The 18,682-nt window shown below is 55.0% G+C and overlaps 2 protein-coding genes across 2 annotated transcripts in view; one reads left to right on the plus strand and one right to left on the minus strand.

Moving 5' to 3' along the window:
• The window catches only part of Xrcc1 (X-ray repair cross complementing 1), a 32,595-nt gene extending 22,954 nt beyond the window's left edge, over positions 1-9,641 (plus strand). Inside the window, exons 4-17 of the mRNA XM_051162593.1 lie at positions 1,292-1,450; positions 1,894-1,968; positions 2,061-2,172; positions 2,817-2,926; positions 2,998-3,103; positions 3,215-3,473; positions 4,064-4,180; positions 6,137-6,230; positions 6,378-6,507; positions 7,242-7,296; positions 7,386-7,522; positions 8,543-8,633; positions 9,329-9,404; positions 9,499-9,641. Coding sequence (XP_051018550.1) covers positions 1,292-1,450; positions 1,894-1,968; positions 2,061-2,172; positions 2,817-2,926; positions 2,998-3,103; positions 3,215-3,473; positions 4,064-4,180; positions 6,137-6,230; positions 6,378-6,507; positions 7,242-7,296; positions 7,386-7,522; positions 8,543-8,633; positions 9,329-9,404; positions 9,499-9,612 — 1,635 coding nt within the window. The 3' untranslated portion in view covers positions 9,613-9,641. The remainder of the gene's footprint in view (positions 1-1,291; positions 1,451-1,893; positions 1,969-2,060; positions 2,173-2,816; positions 2,927-2,997; positions 3,104-3,214; positions 3,474-4,063; positions 4,181-6,136; positions 6,231-6,377; positions 6,508-7,241; positions 7,297-7,385; positions 7,523-8,542; positions 8,634-9,328; positions 9,405-9,498) is intronic.
• Positions 9,642-15,622: 5,981 nt separating this feature from the next.
• On the minus strand, positions 15,623-17,283 carry Znf575 (zinc finger protein 575). Its single transcript, XM_051162597.1, has 2 exons — positions 16,813-17,283; positions 15,623-16,311 (listed from the first exon to the last, which is right to left on the minus strand). The coding sequence occupies exons 1-2, from the start codon at positions 16,889-16,891 to the stop codon at positions 15,665-15,667; spliced, it is 726 nt and encodes a 241-aa protein (XP_051018554.1). The 5' UTR covers positions 16,892-17,283; the 3' UTR covers positions 15,623-15,664.
• Positions 17,284-18,682: the final 1,399 nt, after the last annotated feature.

The following is an 18,682-nucleotide window of genomic DNA, read 5'->3' on the forward strand; positions in this document are numbered from 1 at the left end:
CAGCTTCTCCAATTCCTCCTCTCGGCACAGCCTGGTATGGCACAGCCGGCCCTCAGATGCCCTCCAAGCTGGCACCTGCCTGTGGGCGCAGGCGGGGACGCACCACTTAATAATTGACGCCGCTCTGCTCCGTCTTTGGATGTGTATCTCTCTCTTTCGGCATCCTGTAATTCTCATGGCCCTTGAGCTGACACAGCCGTGTGTGACCAAGGGGTGTTTGACTGCGCCTCTCACCGAGACTCCTCAGCTGGGAGGGGCTCTTAGGGCCCGTGACCCTCTGTGTTGCCTCACTTTACATGGAACCTTTAGGGCCCGGTGATCCCACTTCTGGGAAGTAAGATCGTGTGTCTGGTGGATAACCCCCCAGCAAGGAAACAGACCTGCTAAGCTCAGCAGGCCATAACAAAGACATGGAGTCAGAATTCGTTAGGAAGAAAAAGGGTCCAGAGGGAGCAGGAGAGGCTCAAGGAAGGGTGGGGGTGAATATGGGCAAAATAAATTGCCTACGTGTATGACACTATGTTGGAGGTTGGTCTGATGTATTTTGATGCTAATTAATAAAAAGCCATCCCACCTGGGCAGGGGAGACGTGATAGGTGTGCCTATGGTTCCCGGGCTTAGAGAGACAGAGAGGAATCCTGGGAAGAGGAAAAAAGACCCGAGGGTCCCGAGAAGGGAAGAGAGGAGGCCGCCGGGTTAGATGGAGGAGAAGCACGTGGCCAGCGTGGATGGAGGGTTTGGCCCAGATGAAGAACATTAGCAAGTATTTGGGATTATGGATGGGAGATAGCTTGATAGAAGTTATTAGAAGCAGATGGCATGGGATTGGGCCAGGTATGTGATACCTGCCCCACTATGGGAGGTAGTTTAGGGGATTGATGTCTGCCCTGCCCCAGGTTAACTAAGGCTATTTTAAGATATAACAAGTGTCTGTGTCTAGATTGATTGCTAGCCCTGCATACTGATAATACAGATAATAAACAATTACTAGGCAGGTACTGATAATATTGGCAATTTTAAAAACAACAATATTATCCAAGAACACATATAAAAATTGGAAGAAAACTGTCATGGCAGCAACATGCGTGGGCGTGGAGGACATGAAATTGTTACTGAAATCTGACCTGTAAGGCAGAGAGCAATGGAGGAGGGCCCGGCCGTCCCCCGCTGGCCTTCACACGGTGCATGTGCCCACACACACACACGTCACCCACCCTGATTGCCCCCCTGCCCAGCTCCCACGAGGTGTCACGTGGCTCCTGCCCTCATCCTTGCGTTGTCTTCTACCCAGGTCCTTCTGGTCACCTCCTCTTTCATGTCCCCCTCCGAGAGCCGAAGTGGCTCAAACCCCAACCGCGTTCGCATTTTTGGACCTGACAAGTTAGTCCGGGCAGCAGCAGAGAAGCGCTGGGACCGTGTTAAAATTGTGTGCAGCCAGCCATACAGCAAGGTGCGTGGAGTGGAAACTGAGGCATGGCCCAGGATGGGGGCAGGGCAGCTGCTGCCCTGTCGGGTCATGGTCTCTACGTTTCCAGCAGTGGGTTCGAGATCCTCCTGTGACAGGCAGCTTAGTTCTCCAGAGGGAGTGTTAGGGTTGAGCTGAGGCCCCTCAGGCTCTGTTTAGTGTCACTGTCACCGTCTGTACTGGGGCCAAGAGCTCAGGCTCCGCCTGCCTTCTGGTTCTACGTTCCAGAAGTGACTCCAGACAGATTGGGGCCACAGAAGTGGATCCGCTGCTCTCCGCCATTTGCAGTGAGGTTTAACATTACCATCCCCACCATCCTCACTGGGCACCAGCTTCAACTCTGCCCGAAAGGGCTTCCCTAAGTGAAGGGACGTGAGAGCCCAGCTCTGTCCTACCCAGGCACCCTCACACCCACCTCTGTGTTCCAGGACTCACCCTATGGCCTGAGCTTTGTGAAGTTTCACAGCCCTCCAGACAAAGATGAAGCCGATGCTGCATCCCAGGTAAGCTGCACCTGTCCCCCCCAGAGCCTCTCCCTGCCTCCACCCCTGCCAGCCAGCAGGCTGCCCACAGCACTGACCTTGCGGGGCCTTAGAAGGTGACAGTGACCAAGCTCGGCCAGTTCCGTGTGAAGGAGGAGGATGACAGCGCCAACTCCCTGAAGCCAGGGGCTCTCTTCTTCAGTCGCATCAACAAGCCATCTTCAGGTGCATGTGGGACGTGTGGGTGCGAGGGCTGGCAGGGTTGGCAGAGCGCTCACTTAGCGTGGAGGGCTCTCAGCACAGGGAAGACGAGGCAGGAGAAATCAGGCGTGAGTTCCTCCCTGGGTAGGTAGAGACTCTGAGTTCAGCCTAGGATGGATGATGCCTGGCTTGTCGTCGTCGTCGTCTTCTTCTTCTTCTTCTTCTTCTTCTTCTTCTTCTTCTTCTTCTTCTTATTATTATTATTATTATTATTATTATTATTATTATTATTATTATTATTTTAATTCTATATTTACTATTATGTATACAGTGCTCTGCCCACATATACACCTGCATGCCAGAAGAGGGCATCAGATCCCATTATAGATGGTTTTGAGCCATCATGTGGTTGCTGGGAATTGAACTCAGGACCTCTGGAAAAATAGTCAGTGCTCTTAACCTCTGAGCCATCTCTCCAGCCCCACCTAGCTTGTCTTAACAAAAGCTAACCTGGGTGCCGAGGGGCATAGCTAGGGCTGGGGGCTGGGGGCTGGGGCCCAGACCCCTGGGTCACGTCTGGCTGTGAGAGTCATATGCTACCCTGTAGGTAGGCCTGAGGTGTCCATGGCCTTGGCCTCTCACCCTCGGTCCACTGTCTCCCTCCACAGCCTCTGCGAGCGACCCAGCAGGACCCAGCTATGCAGCAGCTACACTGCAGGCCTCTAGCGCAGTCCCCTCGGCCTCTCCAGTCTCCAAGGCTGTGGGCAGCTCTTCCAAGGTGAGATCCTCAGGCACTGGGGCAGCGGAGAGTGAGGAAAGGCGGCAGCCAACCCCTCTCTACCTCCTCAGCCTCAGGAGTCTCCCAAAGGGAAGAGGAAACTGGACTTGAGTCCAGAAGACAGGAAGCCTCTCAGCAAACCCTCAGCAGGGCCGCCCACCCTCAAGAGACCCAGATGTAAGCAGACTGGCTTCCTTGGCTCTGTCGGGACCCTCATTTCCTGTGGGAGCTGGGGCTAGATGCACAGCCCCGGGGCACTAACTGAACTGCTGTTCTTTGGCTCCCCAGTGCCTGTTCCTCGCCATACTCCAGCCGCAGCCCCGGCCTCTAGCCCAGCACAGAAGGCCGCCCCAGTGAAGGCCCGGGGAGAAGGCCCGGAGCCCAGGGGAGCCCGCCCTGGCCCCCAGGAGCTGGGCAAGATCCTGCAGGGTGTGGTTGTGGTGCTCAGTGGCTTCCAGAACCCCTTCCGCTCAGAGCTCCGGGACAAGGCCCTGGAGCTGGGGGCCAAGTATCGGCCAGACTGGACCCCGGACAGCACACACCTCATGTAGGCCTCTGTCCTGCCCCTCCACACCCTCCGTGCCCCTCCTGCTGCCACTCTGTCCCTGTCCTGCTGCCCTTTCTTTCTCCTGCCTCCTTGTTTCTCTGTGTCTTTGCCTCCTTAGTTCTCTGCTGTCTGCCTCCTTCTCTTTATTACAGTTTTTTTAATTATTATAATTTACTCACATTACATCCCAATTGTTATCCCCTCGCTCCTATCTTCCTGTTCCCGCCCTCCTTCCCCCCTTCTACCCTACTCCCCTGCCCTAGGCCTCTGACAGGGCGGCCCTCCTCCCCTACCATCTGACCTCAGCCTATCAGGTCTCATCAAGGTAGCCTGCATCCCTTCCTCTGTGTGCCCGCAGTCTCCCTGCCAAGGGGCAGTGATCAAATCTCAGGCACCAGAGTTCAAGTCAGAGGCAGTCCCCGATCCTCCAACCCCCCCCCCCGACACACACACACACACACACACACACACACACACACACACACACACACACACACACACTGCCTCCTTCTCTTAGCTCTGCTCCCTCTCTCATCCTGTCCCATTTGCCCATCAGATCACGTCTGACATCCATGTTTTGCATTCCCCAGCTGTGCCTTTGCCAACACCCCCAAGTACAGCCAGGTCCTGGGTCTCGGAGGCCGTATTGTGCGTAAAGAGTGGGTGCTGGACTGTTACCGCATGCGTCGCCGGCTGCCCTCCCGCAGGTGAGGCGGCACTCTCTGCCTCTCCACCCGAAGCAGGCAGTGAAGAGCTGGTGCCTGCTACACAAGCTCGGGTGGTCTCAAACCAACATATGCTGCTTTCAGTGACGGGGGCGGGGCCTGCAGCCGAGACGGGACTTGCTTGGGTGGGTCACCAAATTCTGCTGCGTGCAGAAGGGAAAGGACACTGCTGGGTGCAGCTGTGCAGTGTTAGATGCCAGGAGCTGGTCAGGAAGCTTCCACAGGGCCAGGCAGAGCTGTGACTGAAGTGATGAGGACCCGGATGTTGAGCCGTGTGCTAACAGAGTCACTTCAGTGACGAGCCAGGAATGTTAGCACCTAGCTCTGAGGGGCTCAGGAAGGCCACAGTGAGAACTGCGGATAAGACGCATGTGAGGCAGTAGGCAGAGGGCACACTGGGCTACAGAACAGGCATAGCTGGGCAGCCATGTGCATCCCCTTGACATGGTGCCGTGGAGGTGGAAAATGCCAACAACATGAGCTGTGGAAGACTTGAGAAAAGCGGATCCCAGGCCAAGGACCGCAGGCGAGACCTGGGTTACGTGACGCAGCTTGAGTTGTGTTCACAAGCAGGGCCAATCCTGGCATATTTGTGTCAGGGCCTGAGATGGGGAAGGTGGTCACGTGAGTCAGTCTTGATCACAGCACCGCGACCATAAGGGTGTTCATGGGCTTTCCCACCCCCTGAGCTGTGTCATGATAGTTACCCAGTGTGTCACAGGAGGGGCTTGGTTTCAGGACACGCACACAATCTACTGACAATAAAGAATCTGCAAGTGGCTGGTTAAGAGCACTGCTTGTTCTTCCAGAGGACCTGGGTTCAATTCCCAGCACCCACACGGCAGCTCACACTGTCACTTCCGTCTCAGAGTACCTGTTGGTTTCTGGCCATTACAGGCACTAAGCACACACGTGGTGCACAGACACACTTACAGACAAAACACTCATAAAATAAAAAAACTAAGTCTTTAAATATGCATATGCACAAACTGCTTAACAGAGGGACAGCATTTACATAATAACTGCACGTACTTTACACAAGATGTGTTGTTAGGTTATGTGTGTATATGTCTGTTGGGGAGGGGTATGCACGTAAGTGTGTTCAGGTACCTGAGGAGGCCAATAGTGTCAGATCCACTAGAGCTGGAGTTACAAGCAGTTGTGAGCTCCCTGATGTGAGGCTTAGCGCTCACCTATTGAGCCGTTTCTAGCCTCACGTGTGTGTGTGCGTGCGTGTGTGCGTCTGTGTTGCTAGGCACTGAACCCAAGGCTTTCTACATGCTAAACTGCTAAGCCACCCCCCGCCCCCCGCCAGCCTCTCACTGTTGATTCTAGTCAGAGACCCCAGCACTGTGCCTTTTCGGTTTCTGTTTTGAGGGAGGAGGGTCTTACTAACTTACACAAGCTGGGCTTCAGCTCACTCTGTAGCCCAGGCAGGCCTTGAACTTGCAATCCTCCTGCCTCAGCTTCCTGAGTAGTTGGGATTATAGACCTGCTCACCAGGCTGGGCTCCTCTCATGTTTTAAACCATCTCTAGATGGCTTGTAACCAGCACTGCATAAATGCCCCGTAAATCCTCCTCACAGCGTATTGTTAGGGAGTAATGAGCAAAAGACGTCTGGGCATTCGGTACAACTGCAGAGACCCCAGATCCAGAGTTGTACCAAATTTGCTTATGAGGATTTTCCCCTATTGCTTGGCATCCTCCTGTGATTTTCAAAGAAAAGACCGCCTCTCATTGCTCTTTCTACTCTCAGATGGAACCAGACCTTACCCCACAAGGAAAAGAGCCTGGAGTAGCCAAGCTGCCTGGCACACTGTGGAGCCTCTCTGGGGCTGGGAGTGGACAGGAGGCAGTGGGAGGGTCCTACTATATCTACGCCCCCCCCCCCCCCCCCAGTTCTCAGTTCTGAACCTGAGCCCCAGTTCCTCCCCTAGGTACCTCATGGCAGGCCTTGGATCCAGCAGTGAGGACGAGGGAAACTCACACGGCGACAGCAGCGAAGATGAAGCTCCCAAGCTTCCCAGAAAGGTCTGGTGTCCCTGCTTGGCCAGGAGAGAGTGCTAGGAATTAACCAGGGTCTGCTGAGCTACCTCAGCCTCCCCACTTCTGCCCCCTGCTGGCTGTCCACAGTTTCATGCTGCCCCTGACCTCACTTACCCAGCCCTCCTTCCTTAGCGGCCCCACGCCAAACCCAAGACCCAGGCAGCAGAACCCAGCTCACCTCAGAGGCCACCAACCCCAGGAGAGACCAAAGCACCGTCACCAGGACCCCAGGACAATAGTGACACTGAGGGGGAACAGTCAGGTTAGAGTCTGAGTGAGGGAGAGGTCTCTATTCATATCTCAGAGGGAGAAGGACTCTGATGTCGTAACTCCTGGGTCTGAGGGAGGGGTCTGGGCCTGGACTCCTGGGTCTGGGGGAGGAGGGCTGGGCCTGGAGCCCTGGGTCTGAGGGAAGAGGGCTGGTGTCGACCCCTGGGTCTGGGGGAAGAGGGCTGGTGTCTAGACCTCTGGGTCTGAGGGAGGGGGGCTGGTGTCTAGACCCCTGGGTCTGAGGGAGGAGGGCTGGGCCTGGAGTCCTGGGTCTGGGGGAAGAGGGCTGGTGTCTAGACCTCTGGGTCTGAGGGAGGAGGGCTGGTGTCTAGACCCCTGGGTCTGAAAGAGGAGGGCTGGGACTGGACCCCTGGGTCTGAGGGAGGAGGGCTGGTGTCTGGAGCCCTGAGTCTAAGGGAGGAGGGCTGGGCCTGGACCCCTGAGTCTAAGGGAGGAGGGCTGGTATCTAGACCCCAGGGTCTGAGGGAGGAGGGCTGGTGTCTAGACCCCTGGGTCTGAGGGAGGAGGGCTGGGCCTGGAGCCCTGGGTCTGAGTGAGTAGGGTTATACCCAGATGAATGGAGTGGAGGAGAAAGACATTGTGTGCCCAGAAAACAGGGTTGAGAGGGCAGCTGAGGTTGAGGTCACAGGCCCTGGCTATATTCTGGGAGGGGAGTTGCCAGACTTCCCAGGAGACAAGCCTGGCTGACTGAGTTGCTGCTGGCAGAAGGACAGGACAATGGGGCAGAAGATTCCGGTGACACTGAGGATGAACTGAGGAGGTAGGCTTGGAGGGGTGAGGTGCGGCTTGGCTTTGGCATCATGTGTCTGCTCCCCGAGTGAGCGCTCACCCTGCACTCTGACCACTCAGGGTGGCCAAGCAGAAGGAGCAGAGGCAGCCTCCAGCTGCAGGGGAGAATGGCGAGGACCCATATGCAGGCTCCACAGATGAGAACACCGACAACGAGGCAACCCCAGAGGCAGACCTGCCAATTCCAGAGCTCCCAGGTTAGAAACCCCTCCCCTCTGACGTGTCACCTTGTCCCCCTGCTCCTTGACTTGGCTGCCTCGGTGCCCTCCTGCCCTGCTCGCTCCCTTTCCTGTGACTCCCTCTTCACCCCCTCCTCACAGCTTCCTGCTCTCCACTTCCCTTTCCGTCCTACAGTGTGACCTTGCTGTAGTGATCCTCCCAGGGTGAGCAGGACTCCCTGCCCCACCCCCACACTCAGCTCTCTTAACTCAACCCCTGCACACCTGAGTGCCAGGCACATGATCTGCTTAGCCCCCATCCCTGGTCCTGTTAGGCCAGCTCTGTGTGTGTGTGTGTGTGCCCTCTGCAGCAGGCTGCTTTCCTGTTCTGGTTTTTGAGACAGGGTCTCAGGTGTGCCAGGCTAGTCTTAGACTTGTGGCTTTCCTGCTCAGCCTCCCAAGTTCTTAGATTACATGTGTGGAAGGGTCAGAAGGAGAGGCAGGTGTGGTGGTGCTTGCCTGTAATCCCAGCACTCGGGAGGGTGAGGCAGAAAGATCACAACTTTACAGCCAGCCTGGGGATGACCCCTTTTCAAAAAAAAAAGAAGAAGGAAGGAAGGAAGGAGGGGCAGGAGAGCACGGGAAATCAGGATGAAACAGCTGAAAGAGCTATTTGCTGGGCAATGGCAGAAATGTAGTTTGAACCTCCCAAAATGAGGGCAATGAATCAGTGACCCGGGACTGTGAAAATGGAGAGAAAACCAGCTCAGAGGCCGGAGTGGCAGCCGGCAGAGGCAACGTGGTGGCTGCCTCTCGGCCAGCCTGGGCCAGGCCAGCGGAGCAGCTGTGACCCGACTGTAAGAGCCGCACGGCTGTGTTTAGCCACTGCCAGCTTAGATGGTGCTAGACTAAACCGTACTAGTCAGGGGCCCACACTCTTGGAGCACTTTGCCCTCAACTCCGGTGCCTCGCCCTCCCTGTCTTCCAAGCACTCAGTAACCCTGGTCAGTGTCCCGGGACTTGGCGCCTCATGTTTGCCTTTCCCCATCTCTCCCACAGACTTCTTCCAGGGCAAACACTTCTTCCTGTACGGCGAGTTCCCTGGGGATGAGAGGAGGAAGCTCATCCGATATGTGACAGCTTTCAATGGGTCAGTTGTGGGGCTGGTGCTGGGTCCAGGGACAAGCTGGCATCTTTGCAGAGGGCATGGGCTGTGGGAAGAGGATAGCACAGGCTGCGGGGTCCAGCACAGCCCTGGCTACTGTGCCCATAGCCCTGAGGGCTGCGCTTCTTCCCCCCTTTTGAAGGGTTAGCACTGTAGGCATTGCTGCTGTGGCTTGTCAAGGCTGCTTCGTGGGAGGTGCGGGTCTCACAGGCAGATTCAGGGGCAGGACTTAAAAACAGAAAGAGGAAGAAGAGGGAAAGAAAAGTCCAGAGAGGGGACAGTGCATACAAAAGTGGAGAACAGCTATTGGGTCCGTGCTGGAAGTCCTCAAGCAGAATTGGGGCTGTTAAAATATATTTAAAAAGAAAAAAAAAAAAAGATTGATTTTATTATATACACAGTGCTCTGCCTGCATGTGTGCCTGCAGGCCAGAAGAGGGCACCAGATCTCATTATAGATGGTTGTGAGCCACCATGTAGTTACTGGGAATTGAACTCAGGACCTCTGGAAGAGCAGCAGTGCTCTCAACCTCTGAACCATCTCTCCAGGCCAAAAGATACTTTTAATAGGAATCTCAGCATGGGAGCTAAGAGAAAAACGGCACTCTAGCACCCAGCCTGACCCACATGAGAGTGCGGACAGGCCGCTCACAGTCACCCCCACCTCTCCTCTCCCACCAGTGAGCTCGAGGACTACATGAGTGAGCGGGTACAGTTTGTCATCACGGCCCAGGAGTGGGATCCCAGCTTTGAGGAGGTGAGCCCTGGAAGGGCAGAGACGGGGAACACCAACCCATTTTGTGTTCCTTCTGTCCTCTCATATGTTCCCATGTGGGACCCCTCTCCCCCAGGCCCTGATGGACAACCCTTCTCTGGCATTTGTCCGGCCCCGGTGGATCTACAGTTGTAATGAGAAGCAGAAGTTACTCCCCCACCAGCTCTATGGGGTGGTGCCCCAGGCCTGAGAGTACACCTGCGCACGTGAATACACCTGTACATATGCATACACCTGCGCACATGCGTACAGTTGTGCACACAGATGAGTTTAATAAAGGAGACTTTGACTCAGTTGCTCTTTTCTCCAAAGACTCCAGCTCAGGTTAAGCATGATTCTGCTTGCCCTCAGTGCTGGCCTGGGCTTGGGGCTGCTCCATGTCGCTGTCCTAGGGTCCGGGAAGAGGTGAGTGGGGCCCTCCACCAGAGATCTGCCAAGAACCAGCACTCTCTCCCCTAGCTCTATAGTCCTGTGCTGATAGGAGGCAAGGAATTGGAACTGCCACTCAGCGCTGCTGTGTGAGGTGTCTCTGTGGGCTGTGAGCTGGAGGTGTGGGTGCTCATCACATGTGCCGGACGTCCCAGCCTCCTTCCCTGGTGTCACTGTAGCATTGCCAGCATGGTTCACATCGAGCCTGGGAGGCAGGACAGGCAGGAGGAAGGCTGTTCTTACCAAGTTGCCCAAATCCTGCAGCCCCTTTCAAGGCTCCAAGTGGAAGCTGGGACTGGAACAGAGCTGTTAGGGGATCAACGCAGAAGAGGATGGAGTGGGGCCGGCCAGGGGCTAAAATCAGGTGATAAGAGTGGCCTACAGCTGCTCAGAGGGAGGGGCTGTGGGGTGGATAGCCTGGAAATTGAGCACCACCTCAGATGCTGACCTTTGTGGTAGCCACCAGACACAGGTGGCCATTGGTGTAAAGAGATAAAGGAATATGACCCTGGTTCTTAAAGGCAGAGGCAGGAGGATCACTTAAGTATTGGAGGCCAGCATAGCATGCGTTGTGAGACTGCCCTCAATAAGAAGCCAGGAATAGGGAGTGAGAGAGAAAGGCAGGCAGAGAGGCTGATTTCAGGTCCCAGCTCCCAGGGTCACCAAACGCTGTCTCTGGGGAAAGTTCCTTTGGATGGGGCTGCCCTGGAGCGCTGTGAACTCAGGCTGAGGGGGTTGGACTTCGTTCTGGGGTGGGACCAGAAGGGCCTCTAAGCAGGCATAGGTCAGGGTCAGTCAGAGTTGAGACCAGGCCCTTGGGTAACCTAACATTAACCAACCGAGGGTTACCGATCTTTTCCGCCCCATCTGTCTGACTGACTGGTCACACTAAGCTTTGTGTACTCGGTCAGCAGGTCAGCGGGTTGGCGCCTCATCCATTCCAGCTGCACTGGCTGCTCTCCTGGCAGCGCAGCCAGGTGCCACAAACTTGGCTCAGGCGGACACATGTTCTCCAGCGGGCCTGGCAGGCTGAGATCTGGCATGGGTTCCTGGGCTGGCACAGGTGTGATTGGAGCAGGCCTTCTGGAGGCTCCAAGGTCCTAACTGCCTGCGTTTCCAGCTTCCAGGGGCTGCCCACGGTCACTCCTCTGCTTGAGGGCATCTGTGGCTGCTGCGTCTGTCCACGTTATATCACCGAGCCCTTGTCTTACCCGCCACGTGGGTGGTGCATACTTGTGTAGGAGCGGGGGATCTAGAGTGTACGTTTGCAAAGGGCTTCCCTGGAGGGCTGTGTTAGCGTCTTTAGCTACATAGCAAGTTTGAGGCCAGTGTGGATGACATGAGACTCCATCTCAGTGAACCTAAAAAAAGAAATACCAAAAGCCACTAGACCCCTGGTGACATGATCCCCTCCTAGACTAATTAGTATTTCTGTGACAGTACTGGGAACTGAGCCTCTATTTAATGACCTTTGGTTTCTTTGTGGGTGGTTGGTTGATTGTCTCGGTTTTTCGAGACAGGGCTTCTCTCTGTAGCCCTGGCTGTCCTGGACTCTTTTTGTAGAGCAGGCTGGGCTCGAACTCACAGATCCACCTTCCTCTGCCTCCCATGTGCTGGGATTACAGGCGTGCACCACCGCTGCACCCATCTGGTTTCTTTGTTTTTGAAGCCATCTCAGCCCAAGCCATATGGAGCTGAGTGTGACTTTGAACTCCTGATCCTCCTGTCAGAGACGGGAGGCAGAACCTCACAAGTGCTGGCGTAAAATATGCACCTCCATACCTCACTCGCGTGAGTTTGCTTTTGTGCAACCACTGCTACTGCTGTGGGAGCTGCAGCCAGTCCTCTTAACCACCAAAGCCATCTCTCCAGCCCCTCTGGAAGGACACTTTACCAGGGCAGGTCTCTGTCACCCCAGATAAGAGGCCCCAATGCTGGGATGAGGCAGGGAGGATCCTGACCCCTCCTCCAAGTCCTTCCCCAGCAGCTTACAGCACAGCAGCCTGCTCACTTCTGGAACATTGAGAGCTCCAACATCACCTGAAGACTTCCTCACCTTTCCAAGTCTTGGGGTACACCAACTAAAAGCAAGCCTGCTCAAGGATGTAGCACCTGCTCATGGTCAGGCGTATTGAGCCTCTGTTCACGGTGTTTTGGTTTCAGATAACTCTCTGCCTCTGGTCTCTTAAGATAATTCTCCTTTCCATCTAAGTATTTTGGGATTTTACTCTTTAGATTTGTTTCTTAACCCAGGTCCAGGTGGCATAGATACACATTTAGCGGGCAGACTGTAGGCTTGGTGCTGGCCTGGACCACAGAGTGACAGAGTGACATACCATCTTTTTTTGGGGTTTTTTTGGGGGGCGATTTTTGAGACAGGGTTTCTCTGTGTAGCCTTGGCCGTCCTGGACTCACTTTGTAGACCAGGCTGGCCTCGAACTCACAGCGATCCGCCTGCCTCTGCCTCCCGAGTGCTGGGATTAAAGGCGTGCGCCACCACGCCCGGCTGAGATACCATCTTTGGGGGGGGAAAATAGAACTTAAGGGCTGGAGAGTTGACTGTGGTTAAAAGCACTGATGACTCTCTTGCAGAGGACACAGGCTCAATTCCCACAGTCATAGGCTCACAGCCACCTATAACTCCAGTTCTGGGGGATCCGATGGCCAAAGGTGCCAGGCATACACATGGTGCACAGACATGTCCTTGCTTTGTGACCCTGACAACCTGACTTTGATCCCCAGAAGCCATGTAGAGGTACAGGCAAGAGAGCTGACTACACAAAAGTGTCCTCTGACCTCCATGTGCATGATGTAGCACACCGTTGAGCACGCGCGCACACATACACACCAATAAATCAAACTTAGCCAGGTGTGGTGGCTCACGCCCTTAGTTCCAGCAGGCGGATCTCTGGATTTTAGACCAGCTTGGTCTACATAGTAAGTTCCGGGCCAGCCAGGAGTGGATGAATGAATGGATGAATAGTCCTGCTTACCTACATAATGGGTTTCAGGTCAGCCGCAAGATAACTGTCTTAAACAAAACAGCTCTTGCTTCTTGATCCAGGGAGAGCACATGAGCAGGCTGTGCTACGATCTTGAATGTTCCCCCTGCCATGGACCTACCACCCCTTGACTGTCTCGGTCACCCTAGCTTAGCCGAGAAAACCTCTCCTCTCGTTTCTTAAAACAAAACAAACAGATGGCCTGGGAGATGCCTCAGTGGGTAAAATGAGCTTGCTGCCAAGCCTGATGACCTGAGTTCAATCCCTGGGCCCCTCCTGTTAGAGAGACACAACTGATTCCTGCAAGTTGTCTGGCTCCTCACAGGAAGATTTTGCTCTCCCAGGCAACAGGTAGGGCCTGGCATATGTCAGTGCAAGCCTAGGACTGTGAGCTTTTGAGACCACAGATGTCACCGTATCTGGGAAGGTGTGTGCCAGGCTGTGCAGACTTGTTCTTTAAAATAGGCCTAGCATGTGTGCTGTCAGTATGTTTTATTGACAGGCCCTCACACGATAGCCCTGCATGGCCTGGAACTTGCTATATAGGCCAGACAGGCCTTAATCTTCTGCAATCCTCCTGCCTCTGCCTCTTGAGTGCTGGAACTACAGGTGTGTGGCACCACTCCCAGCTTGGTTGTTTTCTTACATTTATTTATCTAGCGTGTGTATGGAGAGCATGTGCCACAGCGTGCACATGGAGATCAAAGGGCAACTTGCCAGAGAGGATCCTCTGCCCACCTCAGGAGGGTCCGAAGTCCGCGTTGGTAACAAGTGCCCACCCTTTCTGACCGATCTTACCAGCCCCATCTTGTTTTGACTTTGGCCACTACTTGACTAGTGTCCACTGTCTCTAGACCAGGTCTTCCCCGTTGTACCCTTAGCTCCCCAAGCTGGGCTCAACACACAGTAGGTGCTTGATTCAGATCTACAGGACACAGCTATAGGCAACATCAGTTCTACAGACTCCAGGTTTCAAGAGAGAACCCAACTGTGCTGAGGTGACAGTGCCCCTTCCCCACGACCTACAGCAGCCCTGTCGTGCCAAGAGCTGTAGCAAGCCCGAGGATTGCCATAAGCGTAAGGCCAGCCTGGGCTACAGAGTAAGCCTAATCTTAAAACATCAAAAGAGAGCCAGGTGTGTTGGCCATTAATCCCAGCACTTGGGGAGGCAGAGGCAGCCTCTGGTCTACAAGGCAGGTCCAGGACAGCCAAGGCTACACAGAGAAGCCCTGCTCAAAAAGCCAAAACCAAAACAAAACATCAAAAGTGGGACCCGCTTTGTTGGCCGCGCTTAGGAGGCAGAAGCAAGCAGGTCTCTGAAACTGAAGGCAGCCTGGTATACATAGTGCATTCCAAGTCTACACAGTGAGACCCTGTCTTAAAAATATAAGCAAGGGGCTGGAGAGATGGCTCAGAGGTTAAGAGCACTGACTGCTCTTCCAGAGGTCCTGAGTTCAATTCCCAGCAACCACATGGTGGCTCACAGCCATCTATAATGTGATCTGATGCCCTCTTCTGGCCTGCAGGAGTTGCATGCAAATAGAACACTGTATAATAAATAAATAAATCTTTAAAAAAAATATATATATATATATAAAAGAAAGTAGCCAAGGGTGTGTGTGTGTGTGTGTGTGCTGGAACTTAACAGATGGCTCTGTGGTTAAAAGCACTTGTTGCTGGTCCTGGGTCATGGTGGCTCAAACCATCCCTAATGTCCCAGGGAATCTGACACCCTCATATCAACAAGCACCAGGCTTGGACGTACACATAAATGCAGACAAAACACCCAGATACATACAAATCAAGAGACAATAAACGCCCCAAAAGTGTGTGTGTGCCTGCATGTGTAGTGCTTCCCTAGCATGCGTGAAGCCCTCAGCACCATGTTAGTTCAAGGGCAGCCTGGAGATATGAGGCAAACACTCCACAAACTCAAAGTGCTTTCAGATAATGCACCCAAGGCCTGAGAAGTCACAAACCTTGTCCAAGGTTCCCAAGAGATTCGGAGGCCTTGAGCGCTCCTGTATGCGCACCCTTTGTTCTGCCCCCATCCCTTACACACACACACACACACACACACACACACACACACACACACACACACGTTGCCTCCTGTGCTCACGGCTCTACATTCGCACAGTGCAGGCCTCTTTCCTGAAGCCACAGGTTCCCCTCTGTACGTTGGCCCCTGGTGGTGGGCATGTGTTGGGCTGCCCCCAGTGCGGCCACACTACAGTGTTGCGGTGGGCATCTCTTAAGCCTTTATCACAGGCTTGGGTGCGCGGGATAAATCACTGCCACAAATAAGAATGTGTTGTAAATGCCTTATGGCCAAACAGGGGCACTGAGTTCGACTTTCTTTTGCCTCCCCAACCAAAGATGCCAGCAGGCTTTTTACCTTTGCCATACAAATGTGTGTGTGTGTGTGTGTGTGTGTGTGTGTGTGTGTGTGTGTGTAGAGGAACAGGCCTGACTAGTGTCACTACAACTCCACAGTGTCACCACAACAGGGATCAAGATTTGAACACAGTGCCAAACCGACGACGCTCGCCTCCGCACATAAACAGAATTCCTCAACCTTCTAAATCAAATTCCAGTATCGCCGATCCCAAATGACCCCGGGTACATAAACTAGAACACGGGATATGGATGGCTGCCGCAAGAGGACAAGTTCCAGGCCAGCTTGGGCTACTTGTATCATGACCCGACCCTGTCTTTCTCCCTGTTAGAGGGAAGTCCACACAAACAGGAGCGCTTAGAAATCCCAGGTCTTTATTGACAGGCAAAGGAGGCCAAATAGGCTAGGCCAGCTCACTCCCTCTCTCCCTGGCCCTCAGTCTGGTGGTGGCTTCGTTGATGAACCAGGAGGAGGCGTCTCTGGCCAAAGGCCTGGTCGCAGCTGGAGCATCGGTGGCTGCCAGTGGCCTGGCTGCTGGGCGCGGTAGGAGGGTCGTGACACAGGCGATGGGCCGCCAGTTTGGAGGGAAACGAGAAGGATTTGGGGCAGTGCGGGCAAGGGTAGGGGCGGGCGTCGGTGGCGTGGTGCGTGTGGCGGTGGGCTGCCAGCTTGGACGGGTAGCAGAAAGACTTGGGGCAGTCGGGGCACGGGTAGGGGCGGGCGGGCGCGTGGGTCCAGAGATGCGCCGCCAGCTTGGAGCGGTGGCCGAAGGCCTTGGGGCAGTGCGGGCAGGAATGGGGGCGAGCTCCACTGTGCGTGAGGCGGTGCGCAGCCAGCTTGGACGGGTAGGAAAAGGCCTTGGGGCAGTCGGGGCACGGGTGCGGGCGGGTGCCGCCGTGCGCCAGGCGGTGCGTGGCCAACTTGGACGGGTAGGAGAAGGCCTTGGGACAGTCCGGGCAGCGGTGCGGGCGCTGGGGCGGAGGGCGCCGGCGGGGCCGGGAGGGCACGCTGCTCTCAGATACAGCAGGGAGGCTGGGCTTCGGCAGGTCCTGGTGGGGAGCTGGGGGACAGGAGAGCTGGTGGGTTTCCGGAAACAGGCACGCCCTGGAACCAGGTCAGGCTCTGCCTTCTCTCCTCACCCTCTCTGAAACGGGGCCTCACTATGTAGCCCTGGCTGGCTTGGAACATGCTCTGTAGACCAAATAGCCCCAAGCTCACAGGCATCCCCCTGCCTCTGCCTCCTGAGTGCTAGGACTAAAGGTGTGCGCCGCCACGCCGGTCCCTGCCATCTCTTAATGCTAGAAGGGCATCTCAAGGTTTCTGAGCAGGCAAGTGTCACATTGGTGTCCCCATTAAAGCACGTTTCTGCTCGTCCTTTGACCTTACATTCTATGAGCGCCTCAAAGAGGTGCCAAGACGGTCCTGAAAGCTTCCAGTACCTACCCATAATACCCCACAACCTGCTGGGTAGGGGGGTAAGGGGGTGTACCAAATGCCCATAGCATTGATTCTCCACAGCTCCTGGGGATTGATCTCTCTGAGAACGCCGGGCTGCTCTCACCTCCTTGGGCCACTGGATCCTGGCAAGCGGGACTAGGTTCCGAGACTCTGGCCTCGGACTTCACGCTTCCACCCAGCATCTTGCTAGCAGAGGAACCAAGGAGCAGTCGGGCAGGGGGAGAGGATGATAGCCGATGATAACCAAATTCATGGAGACAGGGGTGGCGGCCTAAAATCAGAAGGTCAGTCTGTTTAGGACCAGGGTTTTGGATAAGTCTGATCCTCACTCAAGAGGGCTGGAAGATGGAGCCTAAGCGCACACTGGGACGGGTGTGTGAAAATAAAACCGAGGGATAGTCTTTTTGCTAGGTGAGGCGGAGGCATTTCGGAACGGGCTGGACCGCTAAACCTGAGATGGGCGGGGCTATACAAAAAGGACCACAGTCAGTGACCAGGCCACCCAAGCGCAGGGGCGGGTCTTTGAGCGCGGTGGGCGTGCCACTCTGTCCCAGTCGTGGGCCCTCTGAGTGCAGTGGGAGGGATTTAAGCGGAAAGGGGGGGCTTACCCTGCCTTTAGTCTCAGTCTATTGATGCATTTTCCGCCCTGTCCTTCTGGTCGCTAAATCGCATCTCTGGCGTAGAACTGGGGACCTCAGAGAAGATTGGGGAGACCTGGAGAAAAAGACGAAAGGAAGGTGTGGTGTGTAGAGCCACCTGGAGACCCAGAATGGACGTTCACTGGAGGGAGTCCCAAATGTCTGGCGTCGCATGCACTCCTCCAAAACCAGGGCACCCAGACTTATACCTACGCCCGGAGAGATCCTGGCGTCCAGTCCCCAATGCATCTCCGGGGGACCAGGACCCTGCCCTCTTCACCTGCAGGCTGCCCCTCCCAAAGGGTAGGGCTCCGGAACCCTCCAGTCTCGACTAAGCCTCTTGAGCTACCTTTCAGCCCTCGGATCTGCACTGCCCAGCGGGAGCCAGGAGACGCCGCTGCCGTAGGAAAGGAGAGCCGGGAAAAGGATCCCGGCGAGCCGGCGGACCCAGCCTCACTTCTATCCCCTCCTCCCATCCGGGGCTGGAGGGGGCGTCGGCACGCATGCGCAGTCATGGCCAGCAGGAGGCTGCAGCTAGGGGAAGACCCCGTGGTTGAACCACCCAGATGCCAAGTTCGTCCGATTGCACGAAGCTATCTGCCAAAGGAACCTAGGGAAGTGCACAGCTGGAAGGGTGTGGGGCCTAGGTGCGCATGCTGTGTGTGTGTGTGTGTGTGTGTGTGTGTGTGTGAGAGAGAGAGAGAGAGAGAGAGAGAGAGAGAGAGAGAGAGAGAGAGAGAGAGAGAGAGAGAGAGAGAGAGATGGGGGAGGGGGGGTCTCAAGTAGCCCAGGCTAGCCTCGAACTCTCAACATAATCGAGGATGGCTTTGAACTGGTGATCCTCATGTCTTTACCTCCCAAGTGCTGAGACAGCCACGCCCCCTCCACTTCTTTTTTGTTAATGTCCCTGTTATTTTCTTTCAAAACTTTATTGCATTTTATTCATTTATTTGTTGTATATGAATGTGTTTGAGTGTGGAACTCAGAGGACAATGTGAGGGACTCAGTTCTCACTTTCCACCATGTGGGTCTCAGGGATCGAACTCAGGCCTTAAGGCTTGGCTGCAGCTGCCGAGCTGAAGTGTCGCTCTGGCCTTATGTTGAGAATTCCAGTAGATAGTCTGAGTTCAGCCTCTAGGAGCAATTTCAAAAGCCCTGGGCCCAGCTAGGCGGTTGTGCTGCACGCCTCTAATCCCAGCACTCGGGAGGCAGAGGCAGGTGGATGAATTTGAGTTCGAGGCCAGCCTGGTCTACAAAGTGAGTCTGGGACAGCCAGGGCTACACAGAGAAACCCCATCTTAAAAAACAAAAACAAAAACATAAAACAAACAAACA

The sequence above is a fragment of the Acomys russatus genome, chromosome 19 (assembly GCF_903995435.1).
Source record: "Acomys russatus chromosome 19, mAcoRus1.1, whole genome shotgun sequence".
Taxonomy (NCBI): domain Eukaryota; kingdom Metazoa; phylum Chordata; class Mammalia; order Rodentia; family Muridae; genus Acomys; species Acomys russatus.

Bases quoted from the DNA above. Each gene is read 5' to 3' on its own strand.
- Znf575 (XM_051162597.1), bottom strand. From the start codon at position 16,891: ATGCTGGGTGGAAGCGTGAAGTCCGAGGCCAGAGTCTCGGAACCTAGT. The intron at 16,312-16,812 runs GTGAGAGCAGCC...CCTGTCCCCCAG, and splicing joins GGATCCAGTGGCCCAAGGAG to CTCCCCACCAGGACCTGCCG.